This window comes from Nothoprocta perdicaria, unplaced genomic scaffold (assembly GCF_003342845.1).
Source record: "Nothoprocta perdicaria isolate Ctin4 unplaced genomic scaffold, notPer1 scaffold_118, whole genome shotgun sequence".
Taxonomy (NCBI): Eukaryota; Metazoa; Chordata; class Aves; order Tinamiformes; family Tinamidae; genus Nothoprocta; species Nothoprocta perdicaria.
In genome coordinates this window covers 1,274,467-1,291,084 of record NW_020454294.1, presented here as the reverse complement: position 1 = coordinate 1,291,084, position 16,618 = coordinate 1,274,467, and the positions used below count along the sequence as shown (strand labels likewise).

The 16,618-nt window shown below is 39.3% G+C and overlaps 1 protein-coding gene across 1 annotated transcript in view; it reads right to left on the bottom strand.

The window, feature by feature from the left end:
- Nucleotides 1-16,497, bottom strand: part of SLC38A6 (solute carrier family 38 member 6) — a 36,438-nt gene extending 19,941 nt beyond the window's left edge. Inside the window, exons 1-4 of the mRNA XM_026053749.1 lie at nt 16,389-16,497; nt 15,628-15,701; nt 11,427-11,479; nt 8,563-8,602 (exon numbers count right to left, since the gene is read on the bottom strand). Coding sequence (XP_025909534.1) covers nt 8,563-8,602; nt 11,427-11,479; nt 15,628-15,701; nt 16,389-16,462 — 241 coding nt within the window. The 5' untranslated portion in view covers nt 16,463-16,497. The remainder of the gene's footprint in view (nt 1-8,562; nt 8,603-11,426; nt 11,480-15,627; nt 15,702-16,388) is intronic.
- Nucleotides 16,498-16,618: the final 121 nt, after the last annotated feature.

Below are 16,618 nucleotides of genomic sequence, written 5' to 3'. Positions count from 1 at the left end.
CTCTTGACATGTAGAAGTTGCCCRTGCCTGATGAGGTATTTATGGGATGCCCTCATTCTACTCTATCTGCATAGAGAAGATACAATCACTCACACACATGCTTGCAGCATGCATGTATCTAGATACTCAGAATTTACCTACGAAAATTAATACAGTTTCTCATGCTAAGCTACAGATAGATTTCATCCCAAGCAAAGGCCCAAGGCAAAAAAATGAGGGGAAAAAAGGTGAAAATTCCACTCTAATTCCACTTTATTTATGCATTAGCCTTCTTACTTGCATTATGCAATTCTCTGTACACAGAATTTTCATATATTTATGTAATTCAGAAACATTTTTAGAYTACTGTTTTGCACCCTCGGCTGCAGAAAGCTTCCAATTCATTTCAAGCTCAGATTTCCCCCTAATATGCAATCTGTCACTCTCCTCTTGCATTCCTGCTAGCCTCTGGCTAATCATTTGATCACTTACCCTTTGCCGTGCGCTTACTCTTTGTTTTTAAGAGAGGATCCTATTTCACTGAATTCCACTCCTGAGCAGGGAACCAATCATGCACCAAGAAACTTGCACATGCTGAACATTTGCATGCATCCTTCTTCCCTTCTCCATGCATATAGCCCTTTCCCCCCCACCACCAGTTCACATTTTCCTTTTATTTTAGAAGATGAAAAAAATAGTAATATTTTCCTTTATATCCTGATGCTTAGAAGAGACATGAGCCCCTGGCCCCTGTGCAGGACACCCATGCCAAGTTAGCAGTTTAAGAAGTCAAATCCAGCTCCTTTTACAGTTTTCATTTACAAATATGGTTGCATTTCTCATAAATGATGGCTTTTTGCAGTTTTACTTAGTGCAGGCACGAGGCATTTCCGTCTGCACAACTCTGCAAAATACTACAAAGTGAGTGAAGAACRTAGCTTGCTTCTTAGAGTTGAAACCGAACTGGTGAATGTGCCTTGAAAATGGACCCAGAATCCAAAAGTTATGTCAAGTAGGAATAAAGYGCCCACAGGGTGAGAGGGCACACATGTCTCTGGCTCCAAAACAGGAATTTCACACAGCTGCCCTGCTGCCTGGCACGACCAAAGGCACGTCGAGTTATACTGCAAAACCTGCCAGCTATCCCTAGACTCTGGGTGTGCGATGGAAGGAAGAGCTTCCACGGTCACATATCAACATGAAGAATCAACTTTGTGCTTCCATTTATTCATTTGGGAAAATACTAACTTCCTCTATCAGCTGGAAAATAATTTCAACGTTTTCACGTCCAACTTCTAAAGAACCTTTTATCACATAAGAAAACGGCACCAATGGTTGATCATAGAGGATATGAAAGAACTAATTAATGTCAAAAGCAATGGCCTTTTCACAGTCCGAGTTGACTCCCTTTACATTGATGTAGTACGAAAAAGCAGGGAAGCGTCACCAGGCAACAGCAGGTAAAACTGCTCCTGCATCCCAGGTCCAGGGCTCAGACGTTTTTAATGCAGAATGAGATGGTTTCTTGCAGAACAAACAGCATGGAATGACATAATTTGAAGTGTATGGAACAAGTCCTGAACGGCATGTGCAACCTGAATAATTTTAATAAGTCAGGACTAATTTTTAAGTCCTGCCTTTGCATATTTAATGTTACTTTAAAGTAAATTTTAGTATGTACTAAGAACTGCTTGATGAAGAACTAAGCAGATCTGAATAGCCCTAGTCTCAGAAACACTATAAAGCACTATTCAGCAGAGACCAAAACCGTGTTTTTACTTAATTACACAATAGGCTCACCACTGTCTTGAAAGCAGCMAGGAATTACATTCTTAGAAGACGGAGCATTTTACCATGTTCTGAACAGTTGATACTGGCTGTTTGACAGGAAAAAACTTTTGTAAATGATAGCGTATTATACTTTCATTATTACATTTTAACCTCTTATGACACTACCAGATGACTCAAATATCATTCAGAACRTCCCTATTGTGCTATAAGATTATTTGACACTGACCATATGCAGCCATATCTGAAAAACTATTAGTTGCTAGAGAAAAGAGAAGTCAAGGTTATATTTTTAAAATAAGCTGCCAAAACATTTTTACCTTTTGAGGCAACCCAGTCTTAAATCAAGTACATGACTGGCTTCTTGGTTACAAAAGCAAGAAACAGAGAATTTCCTTAATATCCTACCCAAAAAAGGAAGAGTTGCTGGGTCCACAGCAACAGTGCGCAGGAGAACATAAGCTTAGATATGAATTAAAATATAAAATGTATTCTTTCYTTAGAGAATGGCTCACCATAAATCCCTTCAAATAATTTTACTGGAGGGATTGAATCCAGTTCTTCTGCTTGTTTTTTTCCTGATCTACCACTTTAGCTGACTACATTAGCTTAACAAAAAGATGCCTTGCATTGGCAAGCAAATAGGTAATACAATATCAAGCAAAACTTGATATTAAAATCAAGTTAAATCAAGTAAAATCAATTAAAATATCAAGCACAACTATCTATGGATAATTCAAATAAGTAAGAATATTTACAACTTTATTTTACATCATTAGAAAAATCCAGTCAATACAAATCCTACTTTTTCCCCAAAATCTTGAAAAAAAATCTGATGTTAGGAGCTAGAAAGAGTACTAGAATAAACACTGCCAATTCCCACACACTCTGGTTGAACTCCACTGGATCTTTCACAGTAATTTAAATGAGAAATCCATTTGGGCTTATGTCTCTCCTTCCTAATATGGAAGTAGATGAAATGTGAATTGTCCTTATCCAACGAATGTGACAAAATGTAAAATGAAAGCGGGAAGGATTTCAAAAATCAAAGTGAAACTAGGGAGTGGAATATGGGATTTTTGGTAAGCTTTTTTTTTCTTTTTTTCCCCCTCCTATCAAAAAGCAAACTGGAATAGAAAGATGGGAAGCACTTCAGAACCGCATCTCACTCCTAGTAAGCAATTCGAAACTGCAGAAACTCCAGGAATGATGCACGAATGTCACTGAAAGCCATCAACTCTTTTGGCCCTCACCTCCTAGGTCCTTAAGAGGCATGCTCATTTGTTTTCATTTGGTAAGCAATCCACCACACACAGCTTTAAGGACTCCCTCAATCACTTGATGTATTGGTTTTATATTTCCTCTTACCAGTAGCTTAAAAATCATCAGTAGTTGAGGTCTCTGTTTTACCCACGGAGACTGGAGTGTGTGAGAGGAGACGTAATGTTTGTTCCTATGTCATGACAATATAAATAGGTTGTCAACTTCTTGGCTATTTTTTACTTAATAGACACTCATCCTGATGAATTTTCCATGCTCTTCTTCCCCTCCATTTTAAGTTTAGCTTTTAGCTGAATTATTCTGTAACTTACCACATGAAACCATATATATCAAAAAAGCAGGCTTAATAATCTTTATAGAATGAAATTTTTCCAAAAACAATTCACCACAGTATTAAAAAAAAAAAAAATCACTGGTCATCAGTTGTTAAATTAGCATGGCAGCTAACAAACATGCCCTCAATTAAGGCAGCTCTGCACTGGAAATTTTCACTTTAAAACAGTAGGGATAATTAGGTTTTCAGGTCAAAAGCAAACCGCATTATGAAAACAAACACTGAAGTTTGCTTGTAAACAGGATTAGACTTTCTGTACTTAGGGGAAGCTCAGTAATTTCTTAAGGGATTTAMCACACAGTTATCAACAAATAACGTATTACATTTTATTCTTCCCCGACTTGCACCGATTATTTATTGAACAGCTTGTCCTGCACTGGGATTCCAGGCACATTTTACTCTTTTCTCTCTCAAAACACACACAACGTTCAAACTTGAGGTGGTTTCGCAAACACACTTTGAGGCGCTCAACATCCAGAATTAAAGAGGGAACTCCGAAGAAAACTTTTAAAAGCGACTTACAAAGCAGAGGTGGTTAATTAAATAGGGTGAGGCGCGCACAGGACGCGCACATAGGGACGACCATAAAGGCGGCGCTGCCGGGCGGCCCCCCGCGCCTCACGAAGAGCAGCCCCCAAAATGGCGGCGCGGGCACGAGGGGGCGCTGCGCGCGCGCGGCTGCGCCCGCCCCGCTCCGCTCTCCTCACAAGGCCGCGCACGGAGCGAGCCCTACCTGCAAATCCACTGAACGGGTTTATTGCACATTATGAAACACGCAGAGGGTTAAAAAGTGCTCAGGGGACGCTGATGAACCMCTGCCTCACTTGTGATTGTGAAGCAGGAAGTGTTGTGCCCTTCTGAGCGCACGCGAGATGTAGAAAATTGAAACAAAATCTGAGTTACAGAAACACGTTAACGTATAAAATCATGGGTAATTAAACTGTACTTGCATTAGCAAGTTTACAATTCTTTGTAAAGCAAAGATATGAGTTCAACAGCTAACTAGGAAGCTTAACGAAGCTGCTGAGAGGCTGCACAGGTCATCTGGGTACCAGCCAAAACTGGCAAGTTGCTCACCGGGATCTGGGACATGGGGATTCCTGCATCTCAGCCTATTTGGAAAGAAAAAAACAAACACCACTGCAAAAGATAAAGGCTATTGCAAGAACTCCTTGTAGAGACCACCTATGTAATACAGCTGTACTGCATGTTCTACCTTTGCGCTTAATCCCACTGCTAATAAATTTTAAATAATTAAACTCGCGTTCTCAGCAGTTTCAATCTGTATTTCTGTGCATCAGAACCACCAGGCCGCCGGCGGCCGCTCGTGTCTCCCCRCGGCAGGGACCTACAGCTCCTGCYAGGCTGCAGCCCTGTGCCGTAAAAYGGCCCGCACGCTTCCTGCTAGACCTCAAAGCCGGGATTTGTTAGTGTTGGCACTGGCCTGCGAGCTGTGCTTGTGCAGCACCTCACTGTGCTTGTCTCCATTTTCCACAAGCCTTGCTGAAATGATTCTCTCCCAACTTCAGTGCATGTCTTGTGATTCCTGCTGCCTCTCTCGGATACACGGGTGCCGAGAGTCCTCACGTGCAGTCAGATGAGCAGCGAGGACCGTCCTGGGAGGAGAAACTCTGGGCTTCTCGCCCCTCCTTTGGGAAGCTGCCGCAGGCTGTGGGAGCYGCCCCGGTCGCGGCAGGGAAGGGCTCTGGGCCGCGGAGCCGGCTTGGCCCGCGCTGCCTCATCCAGTGCTTCCTAGAAGCACAGCGCCAGGAAAACAATAGCAGGGCTGCGCGCCAGCTCCGGCTGCTCCCGGGAATGATTGCACAAAAGCGGAGGAGAGCCACGGAACTCCGTTTTCCACTGCGGCCTCCCTCGCTCCTTCCCCAGCTTCACCAAAGGCCCTCTCTGGTTGTAGGAGGCACGTGAAAAAAGGCAGAAATCCCTCAAAATCATCTTCTGCGTAGGATACCTGCAAGGTTATCCCGCCTATAGACCTGGGGTGAAAGGAAAGGGCTGGCAGGAGAAGATGGACAAAACTGATCTGCTCCTGTCCAACTGGGAAGTTTCCCTTTTAGGGTCCATTTTGCAACGCCACGGCCACAGTAAACCCATTCTTGCAAGAATTCACACAAACTCCTAGTTTACAGCCTTTTAAAATCATAGTATTTTTAGGTGAGCTCAATTTGCATTTTTTACCAATATCCAACATATAATCTCAAGGTAAATTCAGTCAACCCATGGTATTTAAATAGGGTCTGTACTTGATTTGGTTTAATATAATACAGTCTTTCAACAGAATATTAAAAATCTGCATGAAATTTGAGCAATCATATTAGAGATGCAGATTAAAATTCCAAGCAACATATGCAGAATTTGATTTTCTGAAAAACAAAACAAACAAAAAACCTCTCTTAAGCTTCCATTATAAAAAAAGAGATATTTTCAGATTCACTCCAAATTTCAGTAAATAGCCTCTAACTGAACAGAAATCAACTTATTTTTTTCTTTGGGCATCCTTCTCTTCGCAAAATCAACACTCTAATCTACACACATCAGTCAGTGCAGTTAATCAGGATCTCACACTCAAATTTGCACTTCAATTTTTTTTCTTTTGAAAAAAAAGATGACAAATTATGATAGAAAAGAAAGTGTAACTATATTTAAAAAGCTCTCTCCACCACAAGTGAATGTAAATCACTTCCGTGCTTTCGTTATTTTTAGAAATGATTCAAACTCGACTTTAAAAAAGCCTTGACTAGATGCAAATAGTGACAACAACTCTAGTAAAGTTGCTTATTTTAATCGCAAACCATCATTCATTATCCCATACTCCCCAATCACTTTTGAAATAAGACACCATATGATGCAATGTACCCAGGTCTGATGGAGGAGGTAACAGAAAACAATTTTATTTTTAGCTTTACTCTGAAATTAAAGATGTTGACAAGGTCTGGAAGTCTGCCCAGCAGGCACAGCATTGCCGGTTCTTTCAGATGGGCGTAAAAACAGAAAGAGAGGAACATCTAAGTGCACTAAGGAGAAAGGGCAGAACCAGTTTTACACTTCACTTCGGCGTGGTGCCCATTGAGGACGGACTTTCACCTCTTCCATGTAAAAATCTGTAAGAAGAGCCAGCAAGACAGGAAAATTTCCTTTGCTCTATACATTTCTTCCAGAGCCAAGGTTGGAATAGAGATCAAGACTCTTGATCCCCCCACTATTTTAAGGGTCTGTGAGGCTGCAGCAAAGCCATCTACACAGATGACTCCCAACACAAGGCTGCTCTGCTCCCTTGGACTGCAGCATCACAGGGCTCTGCCAAAGCGCAAAAGGCAGTTGTTAAGGAGAGAAATAACACAGCTGGGAGCTCTGCTGAGCTCCCAAATCCAAATACTGAACAGAAGCTGCGACAGTTCCTTGCAAAGATAGCACAATACATCTTCTGTATGGAGGATGGTGCCAAGAAGGCTGCACTTGCAGCCCATGTTTTCACACATTACCTCTCTTGACAGAGCAGAGCTTGTTTTGGTTTAGCAGCACCAACTGGTTCAGAGGAAAAAAAAAAAAAAAGAAAGAAAAAAAGGTCTTATTTCTCTTTTCAGTGTGTTTGAAACCGAGTGATCTTTGTAAACAAAACGAGGGAACCTACAAATATCTGAAAAAAAAAATTTAAGTTGCAAAAGTTATTTCTTGCATTAGCTACATAAATGTAAAACCAATAGTTGGCAAATTAGGCCCAGGTTGCTGGCAGAGAAGTCCACTGCATAAGATGGAATAAGCAGTTTGATAATATCCACCAAGCAATAGTCTGAGCCTCTAGAATTACCGAGATGAATTTTATTCAGAACGACATATAGGCAGGCAAGGTTATGAACTGCTATGATGAAGAAATGAGAGTCTTATTTCCTCTGACCACAGAATGGTAGAGGATGCCAGAGCCTCCAGAGCCTGTGTATCCCTTCCTTGTCTAATACTGTTTACTTAGAGGTCCACTCAAACGGGAAAGGAAATTAAAAAAATTGTTCGTTGCTACATAATATCCTCTAAAACCTGTACGAATAAATAATCCTTAACCTTGGTATTAATATGCTTGCTCCTGCCTGAAATTAATACTCAGGCTTTTATAGTTGTTTAAATTAAGCAGTCTTTATAACTGGAGCTAGCTTTATCAGAAAAACACTCACTTCAGCTAGTAAAAGGCCTATATGTTATGACAAACAATAAGAATCACTGAATTGCTCGGACTTTATAGTCTAAACTCTAAAATAGAGAGCAGTAGAACTAGAACGCTGCTCACTGTCATTGTCAATGAACATCCGTATCTTTCCTTTTTCTTTTCCTCTCCACATAATTCCCTCATGTAAAAGAAAGAATCCAAAACATTTAAAAGGAAGCAGACAAAGAAACTAAAAACTTTTCTGTTAAATGCTGTCTTTTGGACACTCCTCTACTTCTAAGGGCACTGTTACTCAGTACATGTTAAGTATGGGAACATAACTGAATAGGAATTTAAATATTTAGGTGATTATCTGAATGCAAAGGCAGCTAATATTGTTTTACCGTATTGTGCACCAAATAAAGCAAAATAAGAATATAACTGGACAGCCCAACATAGGACAACATCAATCATCGGTCTGCAGGATAAAAGTGAACAAAYGAAACAAACTCCCCAAAAACAGTAAGGTATGTAATTATAAAAAAAAGGGCAAGGTACCRTTTATAGAGCACATTCAAAATTTTATGACTAAGGAAATATTCAATTGTTACACATCATTAAAATGCACATGCAAGTTTCTAAGAGGGGGGAAAAAAAACACCACAGAGTATGATAAAAGGTATCTGGTAGATGTATACATATGAAAAAGCACGAAGGAAAGAGAGCAATGGAGATGATGCTTCCTCAGCCCCTTCCAATTAACAATGCCAATTAAAATATATGGATGTGCTCCGTGTCACCTGATGCAGCCCTGGGCAGACAACCCACCCTTTCACAGGTCCCCCATCTACCTCATGGCCGTAGTACTAGAGCTGAGCACTGTCATTTAAGTCTCYTCTTTAAGTCCCCTATCTTCTTCATCAAGTTACTGTCATTTAGCGATTGCCTTCGGTGTTACGAGTTTTACAGACTGCAGAGATTTTATTCTGCTCAGCGTTAAAATCGAGTTAATGAAATTTCTTACCTCCAATATTCTGGATAATTATTGTAGTTGCAACAAGAACCTATAAAAGAATTAATATCTTTAGTAAAGGTAAGGATAACTAAAATCGTATGTCTATAGCAGTCATAAAACACATATGTATCTTCTTAAACAGACCAGATGTAGAAGCGATAAGTGGTACTGAAAGGAAGGGCATCATCTGTTTAAAGAACAAATGGAAACTAATGCAATGCAATCTAAAATTAATATAGAAACATGAAGTCTTCCTCAAAATACTGCCTTTTCAGTCCGAGATAACAGACAAGAGAAGCTACACGGTGAAGGCAGCTACGCAAAAGACTAGGTTTTAAATCACTGAAAACACTTAAATGCATTTGAATCAGGCAAATACAGAGGAAGACAATCATTCGCTTTGGAAGAGGCAATCAGACAACAGAGATTTGTGCACAGTATTTCCTCACTCAAAAAAAAAAAAAAAAAGGTATTTTTTAACTATCATGAATGCCACTGCTCTTCTAAATGCATACACTAGATAGATGGGCTTTATTTGGTTAGTATTTGTGATTGTTCAAAGTAGACTAACAGTGAAATAGAAATGATCACACACCACTGAACTTTTGATAGACTCCAAGCAATTGCTGACTTTCAACTGAAAAAATTCTTAAGTTTTCTCTCCGTTTTATTTTCCATTCAGTGTCACCTAGAAGAGCACAGATTCTTTTTACTCTGCCCTCCTTTCTGTAGCAGGACTCTGCTAGGTGCTACCTTGGTAAAAAATAAAGCTGTGGATAGGAGCAGAAAAATAAACATACGCTTTCAAATAAAAACAGATGGATGAGTTGCCCATTTTTCAACTGGTTAACTAGAAAATAAATTTTAATGCTTTTATGCAATATCAGATTGAAATGAATTAAAATCAGCTCGAAGTCGCAAGTTCTTTTTCCCCCCCTCTCTAAAAAGGAAAAAAAAAACCCTATCTTGTCATTTGTCATGCATGGAAACAATTGCTTCTTGCCTTAGGAAAGGGAGACTCAGGAGTTTTCTAACAGCAAAAAAGATCCATTTTCATAAATTACAGAAATATTTATAACATGAAATCAGCGTAAGAYTGAAAAACTATAAAAATGAATTGCACAAAAGAAGAGTATTACTTAAACAAAAAAAATAGTAATAATAATCTGTGGCTGCCCAAGCTGAAGAGGGTTCAAGGACAAGATTAGAACTGTGAATGACTTGCAATAAACTAGGGAGATGTCTAAAAATCAAAAGATGTGCAGTTAAAAGCAACGCATTCCAGAAGTAGAAAACAAATGTATGACTAGTTACTAGATTACAAATAAAGAAAATCATCTATGATAACAATCAAACATGAATTAACCACAGAAATGACAAATCTTGTTTTGGGGTGTAGCAACAGGCATGTTGCATTTAAAATATGGGTAGAAACTCTTATTTGTTGGCACTTGCAAGTCCTCAGGCAGTATCCTACTGTATTCAGTTTTGCAGGCAAGTTTTAAGAAAGTTTATAAACATCAAGTTTATAAGGATGCTTCAAAAGACAGAGATAAGTGAACGAAAAAACATGCCTTCATCCAGAAAGCTTGGTGAAATTGGTTCACTAATTAATCAAAATAACAGATTCCCAACCATACATATATTCCAGTGACTGCTGCCCTCCATATACACTAAAAAACATAAGACCAGATGATCTAAATTAAATATTACAAAAATGTATACAAGGAAGAATAAATAATGACCGATGTTGGCTACATAGTGAAATTGTGAAATCTCCTTCAATGAAGCTTTTAAACGGAAGATTAGGCAAACATCTGCCAAGAAAAGTTTATGTGCGTTTACTCCTGCTTCAGAGCAGAGGCAGTCTAGGTCACTTTGTAATACCTCTTTAAGCTCTATATTTCTATTATTTCTGTATCTAATGGCTTGTGGTTAATGTGCACAGAAGGCTCTAAAAATAATTTTATTTCATACTTTGCTAATATCAAGATTTATTAACTCTTAAGGTTGATCACATTTTAACTGTGATCAATAAATATTCAACTTCACACGCTACACSTATTATCTGCTTATTAATGCTAATGGAAGTCTTATATACACCTAATGGCTCAGATTTAATTTTCAGTGAAAGGATCGGATTCTAGTCCTCAAGTAGAAGGCAAGAAAAAAGATTAACAGTAAGCCATTAAAACTGCACATTTACAGGATAAAAGCCACTTTTAAACTCATTTAACTGAAACACAGAGCGCATTCGCTGTAATATTAAATGTGTAGCATTCTCTGTCCCTATTAGTTGCCTCTACACACCTTGTGTTACAGTATCAGGAAACACAGATACAGTGCACCACTCTAAAAAGCTTGCCTTGTATGCTGGTTGATATTATACCAAAAAAGTTCTTCTCTGTGAAATGTTTACCTAATTTTTTTTTTATTACATCAACATGCGCTAAATGTCATCTTATTTACTGATGAAGTAGAAACTAGATTAAAGGCAAACCCTTATCCTAAATTTCTAGTAAGGGCTGAAACACCAACAGTGAGTCATTTGCAAGGATCTCTTAGCAGTTTACACAAGTGATACCAAGGGACTGTAACAAATCTGAATTCGGAGCTCACTCGATAGCAGTGCCAACCAGCACACAGCTCTGAACACAGTTACAGGGGTGACTGCAGCGACAGTGAAGCAGTCGTTGCACTTAAAGTTTATTTTATGGTTACCTAAAGTTTCGGTTTCTTTCAGTTGGGTTTTTATTCGAGCTTTTTAATTACTCAGAGTATTTTGTTTGTATAACTTTAGTAGGCAAGAAATATAGTCCTCCTGCTGAGCGGCTAAGACTAAGAAGAAAAATAAAGTTAAAGAGATTGCTTACCTTCCCAGGTGAACCAAATGCAAAGAGGCCAATATCTTCATAAGAAGTAACAGCTATTAATAAGGAAGAAAAAAATAAATAAAAAAAAGCTCAAATATTTGAAGCTTCACATCCCCTTAAGATCTTAGCTTTGCTTTTTAAAAAAAAAATGCAAATAATTCTGGATAGAATTAAAACAGTATTTTATAATATTTTCCATTCATGAGATAGCTTTTAAACACCCTTGTACTCCTGTTGCAAATACAGCTACAAATGCTCAATTATCCACAGATTCTCCAGAAGTTCAAATTACTATAATATTAAAAGTGGATAAAAAAAAATTGATTGAAAATTGCCTTCTTCCAGAGATTTATTTTTCAAATAATACTATAGATGAATGTTCCCAAAGTTAGCCTCACCAATGAAGTATAAACTATTTCCATATTTTATTCGATAAAAACTGTACACTCTTTTAAAAAATGAAGAAAACAATGTAGAACCCGTCTTCATTTTTCTATTAATATAAACTGAAATCACAACCTTGCTAGCTCTTAAGAAAAAAACCAACCACAGCACTGCTCATTTCCAGGAGAAATGGACGCACCTTCCTTAGTGGAGATCTCCTTATATATACACATATTAAAAAAACAAAAAAAAAAAGAGAAAAAGACAGACACCTCAAAACAAAAGCTGCACCTGACTCATATAATCACATTAAAATGGTCTGTGGTTTCCCTTCTAATATTGCTCCCTTCTAATATTGCTGGTAACTCAAAACAATCCCTTCTTGCAGCAGCGGAAATCACATTAAGTCTCACATTGGGGCTCTGTACTTTGTTATTAGGAGCTCAAGGGATATCAAAAAGATGAAAGTTTGCTGAGAAATATCCCTCCTTTTCTCAGCCTATATTAAAACGGTCCACAGTTGTAAATACCTCGGAGGGTAAAACCAATCCCAAAAAATACATTTTATTGCCGCGACACTGTCACTGTGCCTACGTCGTTTATAGTGTTTCCACTGCTGCCACATCTTTATTTAGCGCCCAGCCCTGCAACTTGAGCTGTGCAGGACAAACCTTTACACCCGAGGGAAGCCCCAACTGAAGCAAATGACACAGGACAAGGGAGACACTCGCCCAGAGCGGGGCACAGGACATGGCCGCGGACCATTTTATTCCGCTCAGGTTCTGCACACAATCAAATCGACCACAGAAATAAAAACAAAACTTCATTCACTGCCTCATACGATTTCATCAGGGGCAGCATTTCACATTCCCCTCTACTGCTGACACCAATAGGCCATGACAAAATAAATGAAATGACAAAACTCAAGGCCAGGGTCAGCGCTCAGTATAAACGCAGGATAATCTTACATTTGCTGTTGCACTAAGTTGTATGCAGATATAACCAAATAAGCAATATTTCTTACAGTATTTTACCATGTATTTTTCTTAGAATTATGTTTATAATGCAATTAACTACAAGAAAGAATGAYTATTTTGGAAGGCCATCCTCAACAACATTAAAGACTGCAAAATTTTCAATGCATTTAAGGGCCTATTGCTTTTAGCGCATGGAAACGAATACACAACAAAGGCACACCAGAAGCTATCACTAAAAAACAACAAAATTTATACAAAATCCCAAAACAAAACCTTAGGAGCATATACTCTGTGCCAATGCTCCTTTTGTAATCAGCTGGGTTTGTGAACAGCATTAAGGCTACAGAAGCCTTAACCACGTCTATTTTCCAAGAATACATGGTGCAAAATCTTACACACGGGTGCTACAGGGATAAATGTGCTCTGCCAGATTAGCTCGATTTCTCCTGCATTCTTACTGCTGAATGGAAGTGACCTACATGCATCCAAACTGACACAGGCAATATTCGTGACTAACTCACACAGTAGAAATAAAATAAATAAATAAATCTGCATAATTTGGAATTACTCCCCACTTTAAAAACTCAGTTTTTGCACGCTATGGAATGAACTTGGCTTTTGTCAGTCTGCACCCACAAGCAAGGCACGTAGGATGGAATTAACACAGGGAAAGAACACTGAATGAGCTAATTCAAATACAGCTCTTGACACCCTGCAGTATTCATTTGCTAAGCCTTTTGGTCAATAAAAAAACATTTGATTTTGTCAAAGTCAGTCTCCAGCTATATCATTAACAATAAATGAAAATACTGCTTTTTTTTTTTTTAAGCACTGAAACAGAATAATTAAATCTTCTTTTTCAGAAGTGTAGTTATCAAGCCAGTTCTTTCCCAGGATTACTTTTAATGATTTGAATACTTGAGTGAATGAATTTACAAACACTTCCAAAGTTTTTTTCCCCACCCATTAAATCTTTCCAAATTCATTCTTTAACATTAAACACCTGAAACCCCTTTCTAATCCCTTACTGTGGATTAAGCTCAAGGTATTGCTCATAACTGTATGCACGCTTTATAAAGAAGAAAAATGTTTAATTATCTGCTCTGGAAGGCATTTTACACGAACAGTTAAACAGGTTTGGCCTTGTAAATGCCCAACAGGTCATATTTCTCACTTTTTAAGACTTCATGTCCCAAGGTAAAACCTGGAATGCTATATAATATGAAATTATTTTAATAGTTTATAAGAGTTGTAGTAAATGTAATTTGACAGAGATGATTAAAAAAAATCACATAAAAGGCCATAAATTTAAATCCAGCAGATACTTTTAGACACGGCAGTGCTAGTATGACTCTGTTAACATTGGCTGATGACTAATTCTTAACTGTAAAGAACTGTTTCAGGCTGGAGGAATAATTCATCCCRTCATCTCACGGGTATCCCCTGCTTTTAAATGTGTCTGTTCAAAAATGCTTTCTTCATGTGGAATGTCACCTTTGGACGAGAACTGAGGAGTTAAACCATTTTTATATCTTAGATCTTTAAGTTCCTAACATGGAAAAAAATCTTTTTTTTTCCTTCCCCCAAAAGACTGTCTTTATAATTTTCCCTCGCCTTCACCCTTTTCCCAGTAGTTCTTTTGCAAGGAGTTAATTATATTTTAACAGAAACAACAATTTAGCTCCTTGTCCCTATACAATACAGTTCTTCTAAGGCTGTGATAAGATGCACAAAGATCATTTAAAAAATCTCAAGCTCCCCTTTTCTTGCTTTTTCCCTTTCTCCAGCTTTTTATTTCAGGTCGTGATTCCTTTCTAACAAGCAGAGTTCCACAGGAAAGAGAGATTACCCAAGACCAGTTCCAAATCATCAAGCAGCCAACAATACCATACTTAAAAAGTAACCCTACCTCTCAAGTTTGGGTTTTTTTAGAGTCTATGAAGAAGATCATTCAACAGGTGAAGACAGGGGCAGCAGATCTGAGAGGAAATCAGGAAGCAATCATCTGAGAGACCAAAGCTAGCTACAGAAAGCAAAGCCAACAAGAAATGGAAACTTTCTCCCTCCACCTTTGAAAAGAGAGGAAAAAAAAGATGAGATGGAAACAATAACCAGGTGACGGAAAGAGCAGGAGACTTCCTGCTAGGGCTCAATCTTCATGCACTGGAAAGTAGGAACCAGCCAGTTGTTTCACTGGTGATTTAAGCAAGAATTAAAGCGTTAGCAGCAGATTAAGTTTTGTACTTTAGAATGGACTCATTGAAYGTTCCCAAAGCAGTGTAATTTTAAACTAAGGACTGCAATGTGGTTGCTCTTCAAAATATCAAAAACACTGGAAGGAAACACACCTCCAAAGTGCCGAGGCAGTTACAGCAAATCAATATGACTACCAAAAGTGAAAGGTTTCCATTTCACACGCTGAACAAATACGTATCACAAGAAGAATAAAAGTCTGCTGTTTTATTGCACTGAAGCTTTTGTTGAAAGCAGCAGTCAAATTAGCTATGCAGGTAAGCACACGCTAAAGCAATGCAGTCCTACTAGCCCTAAAATAGTTTTTGCTAATATAGAATCTTTCATTTTGAAAAAAAGGCACTTTGGGAAAAATAAAACTAGAAACCCAGAAACCAGGCGGCTGGGCATTTACTTTTCCCAAAAAATTTCAAAAAGATATTTTTATATCAAATAAAAATAATGAAAAGATTAAAATATGCCAATATTAGTGAATTAGATTTGGCAGTTTTAAACATGCTATTAATTGTAATTATTGTACTCAGTAACGTATTTATGATGCAGGAAAAGAAATAGACATCACCCTTAGAAAAATCCTTTTCACTTACCAGTCTGAATGCACATACTGAGCAGAAGAAACACAGAGTAAGAAGCAAGGCTGGCAACAATCAGCAGCAAGATACTAAAAACACAAAATTTAAGTCATTCTTTCAAGTACAATGCACTTCTGTCTTTACAAATGATTATTTTGCAAGAAATAAGTTATCACAAGACAGGATTTCCTCATTTTACAGCTCTATCTGCTGACTATGGTTCACGCAGCTCCTGACCTTCCCAGCTCTTGCTAAGTCCCAACTTTTTAAGTTGCTGCCTGCAGCGGGGTTATGTGGGACACGTTACAGGATATGTGATATATGAAATGGAAGGACATAAATACAGGAGTTCTCGCATGTGTAYGTAAGTATACACACAAACACTTATAAATCCACTTTTAAAATATGTATTGCTTTTAATGAAGCGAACTTAAAGCTCAGAATAAGGTTAGATTGACAGTTCTGGGCACTTTAGTCCTCGTAGGTTGGTATGTACAAGGAGGCAAGTGAAAGCTGACCCACGTTTTCCACACAGGTGTCCACGCTGTCCCGGGCAGCCCAATTCCAACCGCAGGGCACAGATWCTCCCGCCGCAGAAGCGCTACTAATTAGGACTAATGGGCAGTAAATTGCCACCGTGCGGCAATCGCAGGCAGTGTCGGGGCAGGGCTCGCACGAGGCCGCTTCCGAGGAGCGGCCAGGGCTGATGGGGAGACCCGAGCCGCRGGCTGCGGCCCCCGCCGCTGCGCAGGGCCGCCCTGCCCCCGGGCACTCACCTGAAGCCCACGACCCCCGCGTGGGCCATGGCGTAGGACAGGCCGAGGACGCCGCTGCCCATGATCGCGTTCATCAGGTTGAACACGGAGAAGCCGAAGGAGGAGCCGCCGCTGCCGCGGGGAGGCTGCGGGGAGGCAGCGCGGCTTGAGCACCGCGGGAAGCCCCGCGCTGCGCCACGCCGGCCCGGGGCTCCCCGCCTCGCCGCGGCCCCACAGGGGGGTCACCGCGC